General features: G+C 39.7%; 2 protein-coding genes across 3 annotated transcripts in view; one reads left to right on the forward strand and one right to left on the reverse strand.

The window, feature by feature from the left end:
* Positions 1 to 1956, forward strand: part of RMC1 (regulator of MON1-CCZ1) — a 16865-nt gene extending 14909 nt beyond the window's left edge. For both annotated transcript variants that reach the window (XM_059466215.1, XM_059466223.1), the window contains 5 exons: positions 162 to 239; positions 402 to 506; positions 592 to 660; positions 808 to 1033; positions 1757 to 1956. In XM_059466215.1, the coding sequence (XP_059322198.1) occupies positions 162 to 239; positions 402 to 506; positions 592 to 660; positions 808 to 1033; positions 1757 to 1836 (558 nt within the window). In that variant the 3' untranslated portion in view covers positions 1837 to 1956. The remainder of the gene's footprint in view (positions 1 to 161; positions 240 to 401; positions 507 to 591; positions 661 to 807; positions 1034 to 1756) is intronic.
* The window catches only part of NPC1 (NPC intracellular cholesterol transporter 1), a 26601-nt gene continuing 6000 nt past the window's right edge, over positions 1850 to 22450 (reverse strand). The window contains exons 2-25 of the mRNA XM_059466203.1: positions 21388 to 21510; positions 20367 to 20473; positions 19581 to 19756; positions 18526 to 18693; positions 17651 to 17900; positions 16351 to 16427; positions 15393 to 15763; positions 14810 to 15036; positions 14296 to 14396; positions 13282 to 13384; positions 12153 to 12342; positions 11589 to 11771; positions 10818 to 10932; positions 9857 to 9984; positions 9628 to 9768; positions 8938 to 9027; positions 8634 to 8824; positions 7757 to 7872; positions 7072 to 7201; positions 6179 to 6379; positions 5166 to 5397; positions 4006 to 4119; positions 3093 to 3255; positions 1850 to 2474 (exon numbers count right to left, since the gene is read on the reverse strand). Coding sequence (XP_059322186.1) covers positions 2392 to 2474; positions 3093 to 3255; positions 4006 to 4119; positions 5166 to 5397; positions 6179 to 6379; positions 7072 to 7201; positions 7757 to 7872; positions 8634 to 8824; positions 8938 to 9027; positions 9628 to 9768; positions 9857 to 9984; positions 10818 to 10932; positions 11589 to 11771; positions 12153 to 12342; positions 13282 to 13384; positions 14296 to 14396; positions 14810 to 15036; positions 15393 to 15763; positions 16351 to 16427; positions 17651 to 17900; positions 18526 to 18693; positions 19581 to 19756; positions 20367 to 20473; positions 21388 to 21510 — 3780 coding nt within the window. The 3' untranslated portion in view covers positions 1850 to 2391. The remainder of the gene's footprint in view (positions 2475 to 3092; positions 3256 to 4005; positions 4120 to 5165; positions 5398 to 6178; positions 6380 to 7071; positions 7202 to 7756; positions 7873 to 8633; positions 8825 to 8937; positions 9028 to 9627; positions 9769 to 9856; positions 9985 to 10817; positions 10933 to 11588; positions 11772 to 12152; positions 12343 to 13281; positions 13385 to 14295; positions 14397 to 14809; positions 15037 to 15392; positions 15764 to 16350; positions 16428 to 17650; positions 17901 to 18525; positions 18694 to 19580; positions 19757 to 20366; positions 20474 to 21387; positions 21511 to 22450) is intronic.

Consider the following 22450-nt stretch of genomic DNA (forward strand, 5'->3'; position numbering starts at 1 on the left):
GGCTAATTTGGCAGCAGTCTCAGATCAGCCAATGTAAGTTGATGGCTTGAAACTGGCTGCAGGAAGCTTTGTCAGGATTAGAGTATTTTGATGCCTGTTTTTGTGGGGTTATTAACAGAGAAGCCATGCAAATTCCACTTAACATTTGCTTCTTTGTCCAGGAAGCACCTCACAAGTTCACTATAGCTGTATTGATGGAATACATTCGCTCTCTCAACCAGTTCCAGATTGCAGTTCAGGTAAATCACTTATGTGCTAAGTACATTGCCCCATTCCATGAAATTACATGCAGTTTTAGTCTAGTCTTGTTCACATGTGTAAGTTGTATACAATATTGTCTTGTAGATTGTAAAAACACATATAGAGACATGCCTTTGATTGTCTTCCTCCTACATTCACAGCACTACTTGTATGAGCTGGTCATCAAAACCCTTGTTCAACACAACTTGTTCTACATGCTCCATCAGTTTCTGCAGTACCATGTGCTCAGTGACTCAAAGCCCTTGGTACGTAAGACAAGTAGCTCCAATAAGCTAGTGAGAGAGGTGGGAAGTCTTCAGAATTTTAAGGTTATTTCTTCTTTTGCCCTAGGCTTGTCTCTTACTGTCCCTGGAAAGCATTTACCCTCCTGCACATCAGCTCTCGCTGGACATGTTAAAAGTAAGCATTTCTGACTCTAATAACTCCCTGTCACATGTGGGTTAGACTGGTCAAACAGCTTCCCTGACCAGGCTTGAAGTCATTAACTAGCATCCATCATTTCCATGCATTAGAAGCAGTGTCTTACAGCTGTGCTTGACTTCACAGAGACTTTCCACAGCAAATGATGAAATAGTGGAAGTTCTGTTGTCCAAACACCAAGTTTTGGCTGCCTTGAGATTCATCAGGGGTATTGGAGGACACGACAGCATTTCAGCCCGCAAATTCCTCGATGCAGCGAAACAAGCAGAGGATGAGATGCTTTTCTACACCATATTCCGCTTCTTTGAACAAAGAAACCAGCGGTTACGGGGAAACCCCAGCTTCACACCAGGTAAGGGAGAAGCAGTCTCCCTTAGTAACTCAGGTGTGCAATCCAGTTGAGCCTGTATTAGATGATAAAACTCTTGGCATAGTTTAGCCTATATTTTATACTCACCTTTAAGCACAATTCCAAATTAACTTGTCTTACTCCTTTGTCTACTGCACCCAGGAGTAAAGAGGCTGAACTAAACATAAACTTGCAGATGAACCTGTTTGACTTGCATTTGCTCTCACTGCTTAGGTTAGCAGTTAGAGCCATTATCTCCAATTTGTGCATTCTTCTGAAGTCAGCAACCAGGCTGGGAAACCTTTGAGTTCACTTGTCTATTTCCACTAGTTACAAAAATTCAAGGCCTGTTTTATGCTACAGTTCTTTCTTTAAAAGCCAAGCAAAACTCCTTGCACCAGCAACGTTTGTAACCACCAGACATTCTGTAGGTGCAGAATCCCACCCCACACTCTTGCATCTTGACAGTAAAGGGCTCTCATGGCTGTGAATCTGCTGGTTAGATCCATGAACTAGATCAAACCTCTGCTTCACCTCAAGAATACCAGTCATAGGACTGGAAATACCTCAGTATTCCAATGCTTTCTGTTTGTTCAACTCTGGTACTCAAACACATTCAAGATAAGAATTAGTACCGATAAATGAAGGTAAGTGAAACTACACAATCTTGGTTCTTGGTTTGTGAGTTGGAAAGTGAACATGGAACTTTTATTTTGTCGCCTGTAGGTGAGCACTGTGAAGAACATGTCACCTTCTTCAAACAAGTTTTTGGAGAACACGCTCTTATGAAACCCACAACATTCTGAAAGACTCTTCAACTGAAATGTATAAACTTAATTTATTGCATTTAAGTAGATTTTTGAACTACAAAATGGCTATTTTATAATAAAGTATATACAAGACATTTTGGCAAATAGTACTAAAAATATTACAACTTGTGATGGCTTCCCCCTAAAAATAGAGACAAAAATTGCATTGACCTGCATTTAAAATTAGTGTCAGTGGTTTAGCAGTCCATTCTCATACACATCACCTTAATTTCATTGACAAAATGCTATTCAACTCTCACTACAGCTGGTTTAGGTTTCTGAAGGAAAAAGATGCAACCTCTTGAAAACAGAAGTGTTTTAGTCATCTTATTAACGCATCTAGTTTTATAATACTGTTACTTGAGCCACACTTAGCATTTCCTGAGTTTAAAGCTATATCCAAAGCTGCAGCTGGTATCTTCTAGTTGAATCTGTGCAGGAGTCAAGTCTGTGGTGGTTACAGTGTGATAGTCATAGAACATTGCTGCGCTTCAGTTCTTAGGAGTTGGGCCGAAGCCACAGTTCAGGCAGTCCACTGAACACTGTTAAAAACTAGAAGTAGAGGAGTCTCTCCCGCTCTGTACCTCTGGTCCTCTCCTGGGCAGCACGAGTTTTAGCTTTATTGACTGATGGGCCTGAGTGAGAGAACACATTTCAGCTGATCAGTCCTCAGGAAGCATGCATGATCTGACTGTCTAGGGCCAGCTTAACAGTCAGAAACCTGCTTCTGCTCAGCTGCTAATAGCTGCCAGCCTCAACAAAGGCAGTAGGAGATGAATCCCCATCAGTCTTAAGCCTATTAAAGGTAGACTTAAACTGAGCCTTATTTAAGGGCTACACTATACACATGCATTATCAAATTCAACAGGACAGTGCTTGGACCACCCTCACTGAAAGGCAAGATTGTTTCTGCAAATGCAGGAACAGTGACCCACAGGAGGTTTGCTGCTTCCACCCACCATCCTGTCCCCAGGTTGAAACATGCTGCTCTGTGGGACAGCAGGCACCTTCACAAAGCACAGCAAAGTGCAACCACTTGGGCCAGGCAGTGCTTGCTTCAGTTCAGCAAGCCCACAGCAGTGAGCCTGCAGTGCCACCAGTCAGCCTCTGCTTTCCAAAGGACAGGCCACTTGGATGAGAAAGACACATTCAAGTGCTGCTTTTCATCTCTGCAAACCTTTCCATGTCATGGAAAGTCCGCAGACAGCTATTTTTGTTTGAAGTGTGGTATAGAGCAGACTGTCACATCTTACCTATGTAACTAAGCAGAACTGGAAGAAATATCAGTCCATGTGTTGCTCCCAGCACAACCATAGCTAGATACATCCTGAAGTAGAATATCTTGAAGATTTGAGATTTGGAAAAAGCCAATACTACAATTCCTCCAAATTTGGTCAGCGTGATACCACTGAACACCTGGCAATAAAAAAGTGATAAATAGGAGTTTAGATAATCCATTTCTTTCAAGTATTTAGCATTTAGTAACATTTCTGCATAATCTAAGGCTCCTATATGCAGTATACTTCCTGCCCTGCCAGTCTAGAACCAAATCAAGATGCACTCAGGAGACGAGTTCATCTTTTTGGTCCCACAGGACAGGCTCAGTATGATTAAAAATCCACTCTGATCTGTGCAGCCACCTAATTAATTTTTGCTTCAGGCAGATACAAGTGAAAACCATTACTTAACTCACATTCCAGTTAAGTTCTGTACCTGGGTGTGGTACACACATCACAAGAACTGTCCATTCCAACCCCATACATGTCACTTAGTCTAAGACAAGTGACATGATAGTACTGCCTAAACACCAAGTCCTGCTTGTTCTCTACAAGCTCCAACTACATCCCATATTCACAATCACCTTTCCTAGTCACCTCTGACTATCTGGAAGGGAAACACTTGAATTTTAATGGGACAATCTGAGGTTTATCCAAACTACTAGTTCAGCTAAAGCACTTTGCTCTCTTCTACTATTAGGTAGTAGTAACATCAGATTAACCCCTATTACTAGTAGAAGCCTGTGTTGACCTTAAGAGCTTTAAGCATTACAAAAAGAAAAAGCAAGGCCATCTTTATGACTTAAGACTGTCACCTATAACATTTCTTAAAATAGTAAGGCTGTTACTTGGCTACTTGTTTTCCTCTCCCCAGCCAGCAGATACTCACTGAGCTGCCCATGTGAGACAGAGCTTCTTCTGCACGCTCCACTCTACTGCCCTTGGTACTGATGGTGAACGCTCTTGTCACATGACTGCAGAATTCCACAGCGATTCCACAGCTCTGGAGAGTCAAAGGAAATGTGAAAACTTCAGTTAGATCAGCACTTTGATAGCAAGGTCTCTACTCAGAATTCTGGATGGGCTAGAAAGATTCCTAGCAGCAGTCATCACTCCCCACAGTTAAAGTACCATGGGAAGTTACAAACTTAGTGTTGCTTCGCAGAGGCTGTTTGTTGCAGGTGTTTACCACACAGTGTTTTACCACCAGTCATTACTAACAGGCAATCAAACAGGAAGTGGAACATGAGGTTGTTTCAGAGGTCAAGTTTCCTGAGGTTGCAGCAAGCTGGCTTTGATGCACATAGTGAACACTGAACATGAGAATCAGTTTATAACTATTAGCTGCAATAATATTGCTTTAGAACAACACTGAATATACATCCTGATTTGATACCATGACAATTCAGCTGATCAGTCATTTGCAACACTAACTGAACACTTGGCTAATCTTAGCCTTACCTAGTAGATAGACTTCCTTTAATACACATCTAATTGTAACATGGGCCAACAGTTTACACTAGCCCTCAGACCAGCCAAAAACCTCTAGAGAAGACAGTAAGGCCAGAGCAACCAGTAGCTGCTTGCTGGAGCTAGTTCTGGAGTGCTTTACCAAGGCTTTCTGCCCAGATGATTCCATCCACTTATGCAGGAACAATACTGGTGCTAGCACATCCCAGATCTACTCTGTAGAACATAAATACAGCAGACAAACCTATGCATCCTCCCCTTCAGCACGAGCCACCTCTGTTGATGTGGAGCAGCACCTAGCCTAGACAGCAGCAATGCAGCTGTTGCTGCAAAACAAGAGTGACCTCCACCAGATGCAGTATAGGTTCAGTTCACCTGCTGTATCTTATTAGTGCTAGGACTAGTTCTCAAAATAAACTTGTTTTCTCTTCTTCTAGAGGTGTTAAATAGTTCCACTACTGTGCAAAGGCCTGCCAAAGTTCAGTAGCAGAATACTGCTCAGTATCACAAGTATATATGTAGCACACAGAACTGTTCAAAACTTGGAAACAGAAGCAAAGAGAGGTCTTGTTGACTTACCATGACAAGATTTACTAATGAAACTGCATTCAAGCTGATGCCCCAGAGCCACATCACTCCAAACATGTTGACAATTATCATAGCAATAGTTATTGAAACCACAACAGCAGCCCATACTTCAAAGCCAAGAAGCACAGTTGTCACCAGAAATATTGATCCCAAAGAGATGCAGAGGTCAAAGATAGCATCGTGCACAATTGTCAGGTATTGTTCATAGAAGACATAAAACACACTGCAGAAAAAACAGAGGTTGTCATTAGCCATCTTCCCTTTGATATGCTAATATTAGATTAGCGTCAGTGCTAAGGATAAAGTAGTTCCCCCACCCCCCCACAGAAGTCACCAACAGAAACTGGCTTCCTTGCATCAGTGGAGTGTCATGTAACAGCATTTTGTAGGAGTTAACTCCTCACTAACACTTCAAATAAAGATCACTGTCTCAAAGTCAGTGTAATTCCCATATTTCAACATAAGCAGCTACAGTAGATAGCAGAAGGCAGGTGCTCAGATCCCTTTAGGTATCTACAGGAGTTACTGCAGACAGACCATAAGTGCAGGTAGGATTCTTTGATGCAGAGATCAGTATTTCAGATGCACAGCTATCAATTCCAACTCAATTTCAGTGTGGTACTCCTATACTTGACATTTCTGTTGCATTTGCTTTAGATTTAAATAACTTATCTGAAGTCAATACATTCACATCACAGCTTGCCATTACCCATGTCAACATATCTGCTTATGTTTGAACTATTAAACCCTAGTATGAAAACTAGGAAATGCCCCAAAATGAGTCATATCTACATTTGTAGTGAAGGATTTAAATTAATTATCATTTACAGTAGAAAGAGGCCATGTATGGATACAAATTATATCTTCCTAGTTTTACTAGAAATCCCCAAGTCTCTGCATTACCTTCTGTTAGACAAAACTCAGGTTTTTAATATGTTATTAGCCAGCACCTTTTCTGTGTTGCTCAAGTATTTGTCACCAAGGCAAGAAAGATCTAACCATACCTGTAAGGAAACACGCGGTAGTTCTTCTCTTTGATGCCCATGGTTTCAGTGATATTGTCTGCTATAATCCGAGCTTTCCTCATAGCATCAATATAATCAGATGATGTTTTCAGTACAGTATGGTAAGTCATAAAATAAGTGGCTCCAACCTCAGTTTTGTTGTTTATAAAGTTGACAGCAGAGTTATATGCAGCATGTCCTCTATAAAAACAGTTATCAGATGCCAGCACCATTCAAATTTATTAGCTTTTATAACAAATAATCTTATGGAATGGTTTGAGTTGGAAGGAAGCATAAGATCATCTAGCTATCTGCACCTCTGCCATGAGAAGGAACACTATCTGCTAGACTACAGCTGCTCACATCCCATCCCACCTCATCTTGAACACTTCCAGGGACGGGCACAGCTTCTCTGGGCAATCTGTTCCAGTGCCTCACCACCCTCAGAGGAAAGAATTTCTTCCTCACATCTATTTTAAACCTACCCTCTTTCATTTTAAAGCCATGCCTCCTTGTTTATCACTACACCCCCTTGTAAAAAGTCTCTCTCCAGCTCTCTTGTAGATGTCCTTTAGAGAGCTAACAGCTGGTAGTTGTTTCTAGCAGTTTCTAAAACTAAAAAAGCTTCAGAGCACAATGCATTTCAAGATTGCACAGGATATTCTAGAACAGACTGACCATAGATATTGTCTCTCTTTGTACAGGGGAAAGCTGCTGTTCCATTTAGTTGATGATGCATTTGGGTTTTTTTCAGAAAACAGTACAGAACTCGTGAGATGTCAATGTTTGTATGGCTTTTAGGAGGACATTAGCCATCAAACCTCCAGACAAAAGCCAGAGCAAATATCTCTAACACATTGGTCTAAGCAGGGTCCATAGAATAAAGCTCTTACCCTTTGCCACATTTAGGATTAGGGTTGTCTGATAGGAACATTGGCAAAAAGGTCATGAAGTCTTCACCCTGTGGTCTCTGCTTGCCTTCTTGAGTCAGTGGTCGACAACGAGTGCAGGATGGATCGCTGACTGAAGAAATACAGGAAGGAGGTCACCTACAGGGACAAGTATTCTTTTTCCTAACACTAGGAACTTCTGACTGCATTACTACAGGATGCAATTCCATAAAAAGCATTTTTACTGATGAACTAACTGATCCATCCTGAAATTCCATGTAAGATTTGTAGTCCTTAATTTGATTTATTGCTACTAAGGCAAGGGCTGTCAGAGAATTCTTACTTGTGCACTTATCTCCATTAGATCCGATGAGAACTACACCCAGCTGAAGGACCTGAACAAAAGCAGAGCACCAAGTTTGTGTACTCTAAGAAGGCCAACAGAAGGATCAGAATTTTTACAGCAAGTTACACTGGCTGTCTAGGTAGGCTGTTTTCAGTCTGCAGCATTCCAGTAGAATATTTAAGCTCACTCAAACAGCAGTTCAAATAAATTAAGAGGATAACTCAAGAGGTTCCTACTTACAGTAAGAAAAGGTATTCACTTGACTCATACCATGAGGAAATGTTTTGGCTGTGAAACTTATAAACCAAGCTAATTCGGTAGCAACAAGATGGATGCCAATACCTGAAGCATTGCAAAACTGTCCAGTGGCATTGTAGACTCTGCAACAGGACGACTGTGGCTTCACCCAGTCAAAGTAGTCATCAATCCAGGATGATGGGGCATAGCCTATCCTTGTGCTAATAAAAATAACACAACATATCCATCATCAGTAATTTTATGTTTAATTCCAAAATATATCACTTGATCTCTCCAGTACCAATTTATGCCATGTCAACTCATTCTTGTCAAATCTACTCAGCTCTTTATATAGTCCCATGCTCCAGTACCCCATCCAAGAGCCATAATGCTCAGGTAGCTCAGAACACTGCAGCCAGAAAACAGCAGGAACTTTTTCACTGCATCTTGTTCTGCTGCCAAGCTCAGCTTTCCATTCCCCTGCCCTCTCTGTTGTCTCAGTTTTCAAGCAAAGCTCCTCCTTCAGTTAGGCTGAAATGAACTACAGTGGAAAGAATTGGGTAAAGACTTCCTTGAGTTGTTAGCTGCAAATAAAATTCCTGCTTAGCCTCCCTAGGCTAGCCTAGTTTATTCACCAGGCTTAGAAGCTGAGCATACAGCCATTTTCCAGATCATCATAACCCTGCTGAGAGGTTTTCACAAGTTATTCTTACTATCATTCCAAGATTCCTTGAAGGATCAAGCCCCTTTTCCAAACCCAAGTACATCAATGTATCCCATCAGTCCACACAGGTTTTATCCTCACTCTAGAAGACTGTCACAGCTGCTTCCAACCCCCTTCCCTCCCAAACCCACAATACAAAGCAAATAAAATAAAATGTCAGTTTACAACCAGCAGCTGAGCCTGAGTAAATCAGGAGGACACACTGCTCTGCTACACCTCTTCCATGCAACTATGCAGAAACAAGCATGAAGGACTTACTAGCTACCAATTTCTGCAGCATTGAAGACTTGCTGAACAAGTGAATCGTTATTACATCCCGTTCCACCACACACCATGTTCTGCCCTTCCAAAGTGGTGTAGTTGTGTCCTTCTTCTAGGACAAAGTAGACAGGGGGACCCGCATGCAGGTACTGGCTGATGTGGCTGAAGTAATCTATTACATAGGAGTCCTTCAAGGGAAAGTTTTGAGTTACCATTACGGAATGTTGAGGTAGCACAACAAGGTATCAAGGTTTCAATTCAGCCACAAACTGCTGAACAGTGACACGATCATAAGACTTACATCTGGCATTGAGAGAGACTGATCCAGCCCAATCTCTACATTGTGCATAACTGCTGCACTGAATGACAGGATACCCACAAACACTGCTATCTGCAAAAAAGGCAAATCCATGGACGTGAGAACTGCACGGAAACAACAGGCAACAGGAGTAATTTGTTAAGCTAATAGGAGCCATGCAAAGAGGCTCTAGTTTAAATACGCTACCCAGGCTTAATACAACAGTGGTAGCACAACATAGCTACAGAGTCCCTTTGGGACTGTAAGGAAATTTATTCCTAGAAATCATCAGTGAAGGTTACAAACACCTTCTGTAAATAAACATAGTAACTTTAAACTGAATCATAGATTCATCAACAACGCTCTGGATTAATGCAGTGTAGAAGCCAATACATGCTGGTTTTTTTACATAGGCTAAAGTAATTTGATTGATTGCAATGCAACTCTTAAACTGGGGCTTTAGACAATCCACAATCAAGCCTCTATTTACTGAAATATTTTTGCAGTTACAAAGGCTTACTTCTATTCTTATACCAAGAACCAAAAAACTAGAAGCTTCATTTGTTTCACTGTATTGAAGACTTTTCTTCTCTATTTAGGCCTTCAAGCTCACTGCTCTTTTGCTCAAGTTTAGATGACTGCTTACATGAAATAGATTATACATACTACTATTGGGAAATAGATTATACATACTACTATTGGTCTCATCCAATCCTTAAGCAGATATGGAGAAAACAGATTTTTGAAGAACAGAAATAACATGCTCTCAGAACGCTGGACTCCGCTCATTTCTTCACTGCTTTTGATGCAACACAGAATATCCAGTCTGTTACTCTGAAAACAGATTAAATGCACAGTTAGAGCAGTTCTGCAGATGTCATCATCCCTGGGACACTGCAGTTACAGGTGCACTTATACTCACCTCTTGACGCTTAATATCCAAGCCCAGGAGACTGACAAAGCAAGTGACTTGAAGGAGAAAGTCTATGAGCACAGCCATTCCAGCAAACAGGGAGAACGTGCGAACCGCTGGCATCGTAGACAGTGTCCCTGGAGGAAGTGACCCACTTTGTTAAGACAGCTCCCTTCTCCTAGAAATGCACCAGCATTTGCTAGACAAACATCCAGTTTAAGTGGTAGCCTTATAGCAGGACAAAGAGGCTTTTTTTCCAGAGCAAAGGCAACAGCCCGTACAAGCCTGGTTACAGCTGCTGTCTTTGACCTATTTAACTGCACTGAGGCTGTGCAAAGGAGTGACTCGTTCTAAGCCATTTCTCAATCCCAAATTTAGGTGCAGACTGTGTAACAGGGCAGTTAAGGAGTGCTGTCAGGCAACATCTTGCTTCAATATAAGCCACTTCAATGCAAGATGATCCAATGACAAATTACTCTGCAGGTAAACAAAGCTATTATGAAAGAAGACCAAATTACACTTGTAGGGCAACAAAAGATTTACCTCTAAAACATTATCATGTGAGCCTCAAACATAAATCTGTCATAGGGGCATTTTTCCAATCAAGGGGCATTTTGGCAAGATGAATAAACGCAATATAGGAGTTCATACACCCTGGTATTTGATCTATTCCTAAGGTCAAATTGAGACTTGTCAGTCACTGCAAGTCAGTAAAAACCCCCAGTCTTTCAGGCTGAAAGGCTTGACATATTCAGAGCTTTTTAACTATGCATCTTTTTAACTATGCCAGACTCTTAAAGTACTCGTATGGCTATTCCCAGCAGAAGTTTAACTTGATATTAACAACGAACAACTAAGCTAAACGGCCTCTACAAATTCTTATTTTGCTTTTATATTTTAGTATTGCATTTATTCTTGAAACATGTAGTTATGATAAGGCCCTTATCTTCAAATATTAAAGGAGTCTTACCAAGAAAGAATGCCACAGTCTCTGAAAAGGATGAGAGAAACATACTGGGTGCCACATCTCCCAAGACTCTGCCAATCTGTTTATCCAGAGTTTCACCCTGAAGGCGTTCATCTCTCTGTTTTAAGGCAATAATTTATTATTGTTAGGAATCATGCAATTTATAAAGCTATTTCATATGGCTGCAAAAAACCTGAAACTTTAAAATAGTCTAAGCTATCTTTTGTTGTTTCCACTGCATTAACAAGAGTTAGATAAAAATCAGCTAAGACTCTCTAAAACAAGAGCAGCCTGAACATTACTTGTTGTCTTGCTTCAAATTTAAAATATAGTACTAAGTTCAGTACTTCAGATAAAACTACACATGTGACAGAGGCAGTACCAGTTTCAGTGGGTTATTGAACCTGTCAAATTAAAAAGCTTGTTACCCACTAAGACTTAGTGTCAGAAGTCCTTCCTAGTCTTAAGCATATAGTTTAGTTCATGACTACCGCTTACAATATGCTAAAATTACAAGTGATCAAAATACCAGTTGAGTTCCACAACTATTTTGATATCAAGCAGCAATATGAAAAATATAGACATAAATTAGAGTTTTTTTTCTGAAGGTAGAAGGTACACAGATTCTTGTCTTTCTTTCACTCTCACAAGATACCTTGTGAGAGTCCAGAGCTGCTCACACTGAGCTGAGCACTGGAACACAGAAGACTACGAGTTTACAGCCTTCAACAATGACTGGCACTTTACTAAAAGTCTGTATGCAAGAATAAATACCTGAAGTGTCTGAACCATAATGAAAATGTTGTCCACTCCAATAGCCAGCACCAAGAAAGGAATTACTTCTATCACAATCAGTGTCAGTGGGATTCCAAAGTAGCTGAAAATGCCTATAGAACATGCTACTGAGCTCAGTACAATCAGGATGCCTGCAATGCCCAGAGAGATCTTCGAATCCACCTGAAAAAAGTAGTACTGAACATGAGCCAAACAAGCATCATCCCACAGAATAGATTATTGCAAAGGCAAAACATTTCTAACATTTAGTCTAGGTAGCAGAAAACATTTCACGGTTTTTTTGAAGATTCAGATATTTTAAAAAAATTATCAACCCTGAAGCTGCAAGTCTTAAAGCTGATGTGAACTGAACATCAAGTGAAAGAACTCAACTGAAACATATTAATTGTCTAGCAGAAAAACAATGCTCCTCCTAACTCCTGCCCATGAAAGACTCAATGCTGTAATAAAAAACATCAGCATTCTGCAAAAATAGTTAAGTGACTTACAGCTACCAGCAAGCTCTAGCTTCAGTCTTTATAGCAATGAAAACTATACACATACCAGGAGTCTTCTACAGCTCTGGATATGTCCCAAAGCTATAGAGATGTAGAGGAACATCACAAGATAGCTTATCAACACAACGCTAACATCACTGTTGCTCTCGCGGTTGATCTCATCTTCAATACTCCGTTCAGCAGAAAATGATATCGTTAAGTTTGAGTTATTGTAGTTCTTCAGAAAGTTAATAAATCTAAAAAACAAAACCAAGAGGTCGACCACACTTTAAAAGGATAAAACATCTTCCACTAGAAATACCTGAAAGTCAGTTGATGGCAAATTTACATCATCTGTGTGGTACAAGAGTAGCCAGACAGTTTGAGGGTACCTTACTCAGTTTTAAAAGAGAGGTGCTGGCTACACATACCGGTAACTCTACTTTAAGAACTAGAAATACACTACATTGAAATACTTTCCATGTTCTCTCTAACACTGGAGGACCAATAAGTACTTTGCATGAGCTATTTCAAACGCTAAGCACAATTTTCCTCAAAGCTAGACCTAGAAATACACACATGAAAGATGACTGCAGCTTGCTTACAGTACTGGAACAATTTATTAGCCCTTGTTTCAGTTCCCCAACTTGGGAGGTGCTGGTGCTTGTGACATAGGCAGATGCTTCTCATACTTCTCTTTTGTCACAAACTTTCTAGTACAGTAGTTTTTATCTGAACTGACAGCCAGAGCAGCTGGCCTGTGTAAGCTAGCTCTTCAAGGTGGTAGAGGGGACGAAAGCCTTAGATGTTCATCTGGATGACATTTTTTAAAATTAAAGGTAAAGAACTACAGCATCAGGCCCGGCCTTTCCACCCATGGTTAATGGTCCAGAGACCTGCGTAATTCTAGCCACAATAAAATAAATCATTTCTGAAGTTGCTTATTGGCAAGTACTACTGGGCTAGATGGTCACTAAGAGGACTAGAACCTGTGTCTCAAAGCAAATTAAGTGTGCCAGACAAAGTGAAGGTCTTATGACCAGCACAGTCTGGTTTTAACCAGTTTTGCTGCCTCTTGAAACATCCCTGTAGTTCTACTGAAAAACTGTCAGTACAGTGCAGGTAGGCTTTTTTAATCAACATTTAAAGCTGCTTTAAGTCATGTATGCATTTCAGAATACAGGACAACTACTTACTCTTTTTCCCATGCCAAGGCTTTCATCAGATTTTTTGAGTCATTGTAGTAGTTGTTGACAGGAAAAGTAATAACAAGAGCTGTAGCATTATTATAGTTATCATCTATAGAAGAAATAAAATGTTTGCCATTAAAAAAATGGAACTTACTTTCTAGTATAGCAGATACAAATAAGTTTAAAATTAGCATTGCCCAAAGCAATCCCATCCCTGTAACTCCACTGAACATCACTGAATTCTGAAACATACTACTGAAATAAGAACCAAAGCTGATAAGCACTACAGATTGCATTCCATAGTAATTATTCATTGTTTAACATGTTCATCACACCACAATGTTACATTGTTGCCTAGTTGGACAAAAAGTTACTTTATAACCACTGCTTATGACTTTCCATCTAATGAGACATGTGGCTTCCTAACAGTGTACGCCTTGCATACTCAGATATTACTCAAAGCAAATACAAATCCCCTACAGTTTAATAAATAGGCACTTGCCTTTAAATGCTATTTCAGATATATTAAACAGAAATACACTACCAAGTTATGTTTAATTAGATAAATTGCTTGAGCAAAATCCTGGCTTAAGAGTAATTATGAAAGAATTTCCTTTTGAACACTTTAATCTATTCTTAACTGCTTTGTCAGATCAGTAACAAAACTTTATTCTAACTCAAAGCAAAATACACATACATCCCATCATGTAAACCTGAGCTGCTTCACGTCTTTATCTTTTACCAGGCCCAAAGCAGACCAAACATTTCTCCTGTTGACAAGTATGTTCCAATTACAGATTGCTTGCATTTTGCACTTCCAGAGTAGTCTGCCTCCAATCCCAGCACTGGTCTACTGAAAACTTATTTAAAACACCCTTACTTATTGAAAGTTTAAAAAACTCGAGTTTCTCTGGACTGCATTTAAACAGCTGTGTTAAATGAGAACACACCTTTAGCAGCAAGAACAGCACACAAGAATGTACTCCCAGATTTATGCTGCAATACTGTTTTGCCACTCACCATCATATCCTCCCAACACCAGCCACGGAAATACAGGTCCACCAAATGTTCCTAAGCAGGGATCGTGAAGCAAGCTTGTGTCATTCAGTGATGCTGGAGCCCTAAAGAGATCACCAGCAATAACTGTTAGCTTCTGCTAACAGTGACAGCTGAGGCACAAAACAGTAAAAAGCACAAAACGGTAAAAAGCTGTTGTGTTACAACTGAAAATCAAGACAAACAAGACAAGATTGCTATTGGTACACTGCTTTTGTGCTGCATTTGCTTTTAATTTAAACACAGTTTTAAAGGTGTCTGCCTTACAGCCTTTAAGACAAGGAGTACCTTCTAACCAACTGAACTACAAACTAAAGAGAAAGCTCAGAAACTGGTCTTATGTTCAGAACTCTTCAGAAGCACTGAAAACATGTTTAAGGTAAACCAGAGCCAGCGTCCACACCAAAGCAACTTGAATTAAAAAGCTGGCAACTTGAACTGGCAACTTGATTAAAAAGCATGCAATTGTACTGCTCACCGAACACAGTATAAGAAGTGAGTGTGGTAATCAGCATAGACAAAGAACTCATCCCCAACAGTGTGATCCAGAACAGAATGGCTGTTCTGAAAGTAGTTGAGTACGCTCAGGATAGTGCAGTTGTTGTTGTAGGGAGCAAGAGGAGCCAGGCAAATGTCCTTCAGCATTACAGTCTCATTGTCATAAGAAGCAGTGATGTTGACAATAGCATCCTGCAAATCCAGTACCTTAAAACAAAACAAACCATAGTTTAGGAGCAGCATGAGAAAGCACTTCCCTTGCAAGACAGGACTTAAGTGCACAATATATTCTTGCAATTGCCAGAGACAGAGGCACATATCGATAGAAGCACATTACAAAAACTTTATTTCTGTGTTCATACTATGAACAGAGACTTAGCTTGCAAGTGTCTCTCTGACAGAAAGGTTTCCAGCAAAAAGCTTTTATAGTAAGGCTATGATTTTTAATAAGAATATCTAGTGAGTGTTTTGATGGATACATAACATTGCAGGTGGAAGCCAACTCCGTGTGGTTATACCTGTTAAGTATGCTAAGGTCTTTGCTCTTGGTAAGTCCCAATTACCTGATGGAGAATATCTTTGGTAAGGGGAGGGCCAAAAGGCACATCTTCTCCTGATGGGTAAGGTGAATAGGTGTCTGGGTGGCTCTTTGGTGCTTGAATAATAATTTGTTCAGTACGGAAGAAAGGTCCAAAGTGCGTGTCAAAGTATTCCTTCTCCTTGCGGGCTTGGCTGCTTGGGGCTGACCAAAGATCTACAGGATTTGTAGTTGCTTTAATATATACAAAGCCTGAGCAGCACATTGCAATGAAGACCACAGAGAAGAGGATAACAGGACGTGGATTTCTGACACAGAAAGCCCCCCATGATGTAAATGTCATCCTCAGGCCATTCTCAAACCTTTCACCAAGCCTTTCACCACAAGTAATGCTTCCTGCAAGAGCAAGAAAAACAGTAAATATTTGAGAAGTCAGTAAAATAGCACTTTCTTGGAGTCCATTCAGAAAAAAGAAATTTTATTCATCAATCCCTGATTGAGGCCAAGGGGCAGAAAACAGCTCATACCTATGTTGCCCCTTGTAATATAAGGTTGTGTTTGACAGCAGTAGGGGTAGCAAATAAAGCTAAAATATATATAAGCAATAAAACAAGCTAGCTCAGTTGGTACACAAGTTACAGTACAATAAGCTTTAAATTATGCTTTTCCAATATGCTTTAAATGGATACATGGATGAGTCAAAACATGATCATGTTGTCCTCTCTATACTCCCACAACAAAGCTCTCCAGAACTTCCTTGGAGCTTAGCTACATCCATGAGGGGAGTACCCAGGGCTTTCAGCATCCAGTGAAATAGGGGTAAGTACTACTCTAAAAGAAGAGAGATACTGGTCAAAAGGCTGAAGGCCCTCTCAGAATGGACTTGTAGCCTAACAAAGCTAAAACTCCAGAGCCCAATCATAGGAAACGGATACGCTTAAGTAGAGTTTGTAATAAACCCTTTACTGTTATCCAAGACATACCATTGTCACGGTGGGAATTCACAGAAAAGGCTACATTGCTGTCAATTGGGGTGTACTCTGAGACAAAGTGCCGCCTCCTGCAAGGCAAGAAACTCTGTTATCCTGCTTGTCCAAAAAGGCATCTGTACTGTTTGTACAACAGTCTCCAGCTTTGTGATCTTTTGGAACACCACGTCAGCTATCTTAAAAAACTTTTTCAGCTTACATCAAGCACAGATTCTTTATGCACATTTAGAAGATCACTAGCATTAACAACACAAAGAATTTCTTTAAATTGATTCTAAGTTCATATTTGCAAGAGATTTTTACATTAGAAATATGAACTAGGCATCTCCAACACACCACGTCATGATGTCCACTAAGGTAAGGCTGCTGAACATATCAAATTGTCATACCCACTATCCTTTTCCAAGCAGACTTAATTCTTACTACACAGTAACTTCAGTTTTCTGGTTATAACTGAACAACCACACATCAGAATGGTTTAGGTTGGAAGCAAACCTTAAAGATCATTTAATTCCAACTCCCTTGCCATGAACAGGGACATCTTCACTACATCAGTTTACTTAGAGTCCAGTCGAGTCTGGCCTTGAACACCTCCAGAAACGGTGAGTGCACCACCTCTTCCACTGATTCAATACCCTTACAGGACAGAATTTGTTTTTAAGATCTAATCCACATCTACTCTCCCTCAGCTTAAGACCATTGCCCCTTGTCCTGTCACTACATGCCCTTGTGTAAGAAGTCCCTCTCCAGGCCTCTTGTAGCCCCCCTTTAGTTACTGGAAGGTGCTGTAAGGAATCCCTAGGGCCTTTTCTTCTCCAGGCTGAACAGCCCTAACTCTCTCAGCCTGTCTTCATAGGAGAGGTGCTCCAGCCATGTGACCAAGGGTGATATGCTATAATTACTGAAAGCTTAGCTTTCATTTAGTTTTTTTCAAAATAGGAGACTAGGAAAAATTATTTATTACTTAATTTGCAATACAGCAGTGACTGTTTTGTTGTGAATATTTGTTTTCCCAGACTTCTGCATACTTAGTTATGAAAGCTGAAGAATAGTGTATGTGATTCTGTACCTAAGAATGCTATTACACATATGCATCAACTAAACCAACTTCTGCAATCACTTTTTACCAGGCTGTTTTAGCTGTTAGAACATTTTTGTAAGTATATGTGGTATTTGCTACAGAACATGACTTTTGGCTGGCTGAAGTAGACAGGACATAAGCATCTGACCAGGGCAAAGAAGTTCTCAGAGATAAACAAGTGACTTGCAGAGCTTAGCATTTTGAATGCTTTACCTGTAACACCAGACTCCAAAAACTAGTGCAAAAAATATGAGTAGAAAGCCCATGTATGAGATCCACATGATGACATAGACAGCATCCAAACCAAACAATAGCCAAGGGGGAGGCAATGGAGGGGGCTGAGGTTTTGGACCACAGACAATTGAACAGTCCTGACAGCTGCATGGTCCTGTTGAATCATCCACGGACTCATTACAGCCTTTGGTAGCATTATTCATGGGGTTCATTCCATGGACAGGAACATCTATGACAAATCACAAGTTGCAGAGTCAGTTTACTACCAGGAAAAATTCAGACCTTCCCAGTTACGAGTTAACCCTTTATATGAAAGCCCACAGCCCCTGTGTAGAGCAGCATTTCCTGGTCTTACAGATGAAGAATCCACTGCCTTTTCCACAGCAGGTACCAACTATTTACAGTTGTCTAATAATTAATTGACTGGTCATGTCTGTAACACTTTGGTCTGTAAAAGTAATAAGCACATATTTCTATCATCCCAGCAATGATTTGTCATCCCTCTTATCTATTCAGATTGTGAAATGTGTAACAATAATTTTCTGTTAATGAAATCCTCAAGGATGAGGGTACTGCCTATTTCCCAAGGAATACAAGTAGCCATTTACCTAGGCTTACCTAAAACTACCACAGAGTTTTAGAGACTTCTACAGTAAGAAGCTATATAGAAAAAACCCCAAAGTATGGTTTCCAAGCAGAAATAAAAAAAAAAAAAGTAAGTTAATCCTACATTCCTTTGAAAGCCTCTGACTGCAGACTTTCAATGGTGGGCAGCTGTTTAAACATCAATGCTCTAGCCATAGCACCCAGCCTTTGACAAAAGTTTCAAAGGCAAGGACTATTCAGCTTCTTACCTGAAAAAATTGGAATTATGCTGAAAGGAGTTTGTCCATTGTCTTTACTAAACATGTACTCAATCCAATTGGTTGCATTGCAGTCTTTAGCATCCTTCCCACACAGCAACCCCAGTGCTTTAACATTGCTCGATGGAGCCTCCACATCTTTGCAGGCATTATACATTGCTGGGAAGAGTCATTAAACCAATGTCATAATTTGAGTAAGCATTCCATGTATTTCCATTATTACAGACTCCCCAAGTTCCAGGAACATACTTACAGTTTTCAAGTAGAAATATCTTAGGATAGTGAACTAATGCTTTCAGTTGTATTTATAGTACTAAAGGTTGCAATGCTTTGTTACAGCCACCTTGCTCTGAGAAAGCCACTCAAATCTGCATTATGCTAGAACCTACTTTTCTGCTTGACAGGAAACATTGCCTAATATTATTTTCAGGGAAAGCTATGAAAACCATTTAAGGTACTTTCAACTTGTAGGCCGTATACAATTATCAAGTGTCTCAATTTTATTAAAGTTTACTGCAAAAAACATAAAAAGACTGAATTAATGCTTTAAGCTTGCTACAAAATCAAAATACAACCCCAATGTACTGTTCTGTAAAAACATCTGATTTTGACAAAGGACTAATCAGTCCATTTCAAGACTGAGTACCTCTTAAGAGAACCATTGTGTGTACAAATTTTTCACATATAATGCTTGCCAGACTGTTTTAGTATCAGGTAGACTTTGGACATTCAATACTTGGCAAAAAACTTTATTTTTCTGAAGTTAAAGTCATCAGAGTTATCAGCTATTAATTGTCTGTCAGATGTTCATCCTCGACTGAACCTTTAAAACATTGTTATTTAACAGTGTCAGTGTAATGAACGTCCCCTGCCCAGGCAGAAGTTAAGTGTTCCATAAGTTTTAAGGGGGACCTACTGTTACCTATGTGATGACTCAAACTTCAAAAAGACAGAATTAGGGGGGAAAACATCTCTGACTTTCTGAAAAAGCACTGGTCTTGTTACCTGGACAAACACCAAGGTAAATTAACAAACTGCTTACTCACCATTTGCAAATCGATCTCCAATGAAGTACTGCAGCTCTGTAATGCTACTTTTGTTCTCTTTTGAAACGGGATCATAGTAAGGTATGGTGCTTGTAACATTCAAAAAGTCAGACTGATTGGGACTACAAGTCAGTTCACAGAAGAGGTTTATCAAGTTGTAAAAACACGATGGACATCTGGAAGGAAAGCCAATTGGTAGGAAAACCAATGAACAGCAATCAGATTAAGAGGTAAAGGTGCTATGTAGGTCAAGTCAGATACACCTTGCAAATATAAACATTCTGCTCAGAGCAACAGAACAAAAGATTTAAATTCTGTAAGATTTTAATCAGCAATATGACAATTGTTGATGCTACAGATGAACAATTTTAAGCACTATAAGTCACTAATAAAATTGCCTGCCTCAAATAGCAGGTTTAAACAATTTTACTGAAATTTGAAGAAAAACATAACTGTTGCTAGTAGAAAGACTTAGACTTCTTAATGTCCTAGTAAGAACAAGACCAAATGCTACATTGTCACCCTCTCCTGACGGTTTCATTAGATAAAGTAGCTTGATGCAAGCTAAGGGAATGTTTATTCTTACCAGCTAAATCAATCCAGACTTCAAGTAGTTGTTTCATGACATTGCAGCCTGCTGCTAGGGATAAGAAAGCCACTCCAGCAGCTTGCTCCAATAATCCGTTAATGAAATTACCACTTTTTCTCTTTTTCTACAGTCTACTTGAAGACAAGTGCTTTGTTATTCTATCATAAAATTAGTTGCTTAGCCATTCATTAGCATACCTGGAGAGAAACTGCAGAGGCAGCTGCAAGTTATTTTTCAAAGTCTGAAGCTGATGAACATCACAGCAAGTGCTAACATTGCCAAAGAATAAACCTGGACAGAGTTCCTTAAGAAAAAAACAAAAAACAACATTCAGATCAAGAGGAAAGGAAGAAAAAGCATGTTTAAGACTTCAGAACTCATTTTAATCATGGGGTTTGCATCAACATATTTTCAGAACACAGTAGCTGTTGCTGTGGGAGACGCATAGGAGGAAAACAGTCCAGCAAACAAGATTTTTGTTTAGAAACTGGAGAGAAGAATCACTTTTTTCACTTCTTTTATTCAAGGCAGCACTTCCTTTTGAAAAGCTCCTTCAGATGATCTTTAGTCACCAGGGTCTATATATAGAATGATAATGGCATTTGAGAGCCTATTGCTAAGAGGACAACACATGTTTATCCAAGTTGAAAGTATTCCTGCAACTTATCTTCTAGTACTCCTTCTGGATAGTATCAGATTTTAAAGTCTCAGAAGGCAAGCCACTAACCATAAAACCACTGATTACCTGGAAGAGCTGCTTCATGTTCACTTTTTTGAAAAGACAAATGCATTTAACATAAGTATAACTGATACAAACATACAAGAACTGTACATTAAGTCTTCAGAAACAATACACAACATCAGTTAGCTCGCCTACATATTTAACGAATATGTAGGCGAGCTAATATTTAACGACTCCTGTCACCATTGTTTAACCCTGTAGTTATTTCACTCTTTAAAGCTTTGAACTATTAGATGCCAGAAGGCAAATCTGGCAATATGCTGTGTTGTGCATGAAGAGAGAGACTTCTTGTACCTCTGAAAAGAAACTGAGGTACATTCCCTTAACCCAGCTGGACCTGAGAAATCAGAGACAATCTGTTCACTTTCTCATCAGGTTAGGATGAGAGGTCATAGCACAGGTCCAAAAGAACCCAATACAGAATTCTACTGTTGGAGAAATTTTTTTTTAGCAGCAAACCTACAACAGAAGCTCACCTGCATTAAGTCATAGCCATCTTCTGGTAGCGCTATTGGTGGCCCATCATAAGCACAGTTGTACCTCTTGTCTCCAGAAGCAACTCCACATTCTCCATACCAGACACACATTTGTGGAAGTACCTAATCAACAAAACAGTGATTAACTGCAAGGAATAGTTGCCAAATATCTCAGCTATTGTAGAATTTATGTGCTACTACCCCAAAGACACTTGCAGTCCAGATGTGATAACTTCCTGCTAATTCAAACAAAAGCAGGTGTTTTTAACATGGTGCACATCACCACTGATCTTCAGCTCAGCTCCCCACCTTCCCTTGATCATTACAGAAACAGGAGGTGCACAACCTACAGTTAAGATCAAGTATAAGAGTTACTTAAGAAGAACCTAAACAATACCTGAAAAACATCTTCAAGTACAAGGTGATTTAGAAAATAATTTGTTCATGCAAGACAACACCATAATTGTTGAGTTAAAATGTCACATTAGACCACAAGTCAGCGCACATGGAGAGAAACTTATTGCTTATGTGCAATCTCACTTCCTCCTGCCACCTCCTGATCCTTCCTGAAAACTCATTACAGTGACAGATTGAGGAAACAGCAGCACAGAGAGGATTCTGAAACAGAACTTCATAGCTCCACATCTGCCTTACATATATTATCACAATCTCAAAGGATGCCCTCCATCACCACTTTCAAGCCAAAGCATGGAACATTTAAATGGGATTACAGTGCTAAGAAAAAAACCTCATTTTAAAGATGTTTTAATTTAAGGGACTATTGAAATTCAGAAATTTGTTCTTTATTATGTGTATAAAAGAAATTGAAAAATGGCAGTGGCAACTTGAAAGCCTTTTATTTTTGTTCAGTGGTACTGACACTGAAACATCTGAGATACTAAGCCAAAATATTTATTCTGAAAATTAAAACATTTAATGCAATAACAAGCTATTTACAACAAAAGCTTTAACACAGCTCCAAAGTTTTCCTACCACCTGGGCTGCAAAGCAGACTGCACAAACATTTACTACACTTCTGCCAGCTCTGATCAGGAGTTTGCTT

This window comes from Ammospiza nelsoni, chromosome 1, assembly GCF_027579445.1.
Source record: "Ammospiza nelsoni isolate bAmmNel1 chromosome 1, bAmmNel1.pri, whole genome shotgun sequence".
In the NCBI taxonomy this organism is placed as follows: domain Eukaryota; kingdom Metazoa; phylum Chordata; class Aves; order Passeriformes; family Passerellidae; genus Ammospiza; species Ammospiza nelsoni.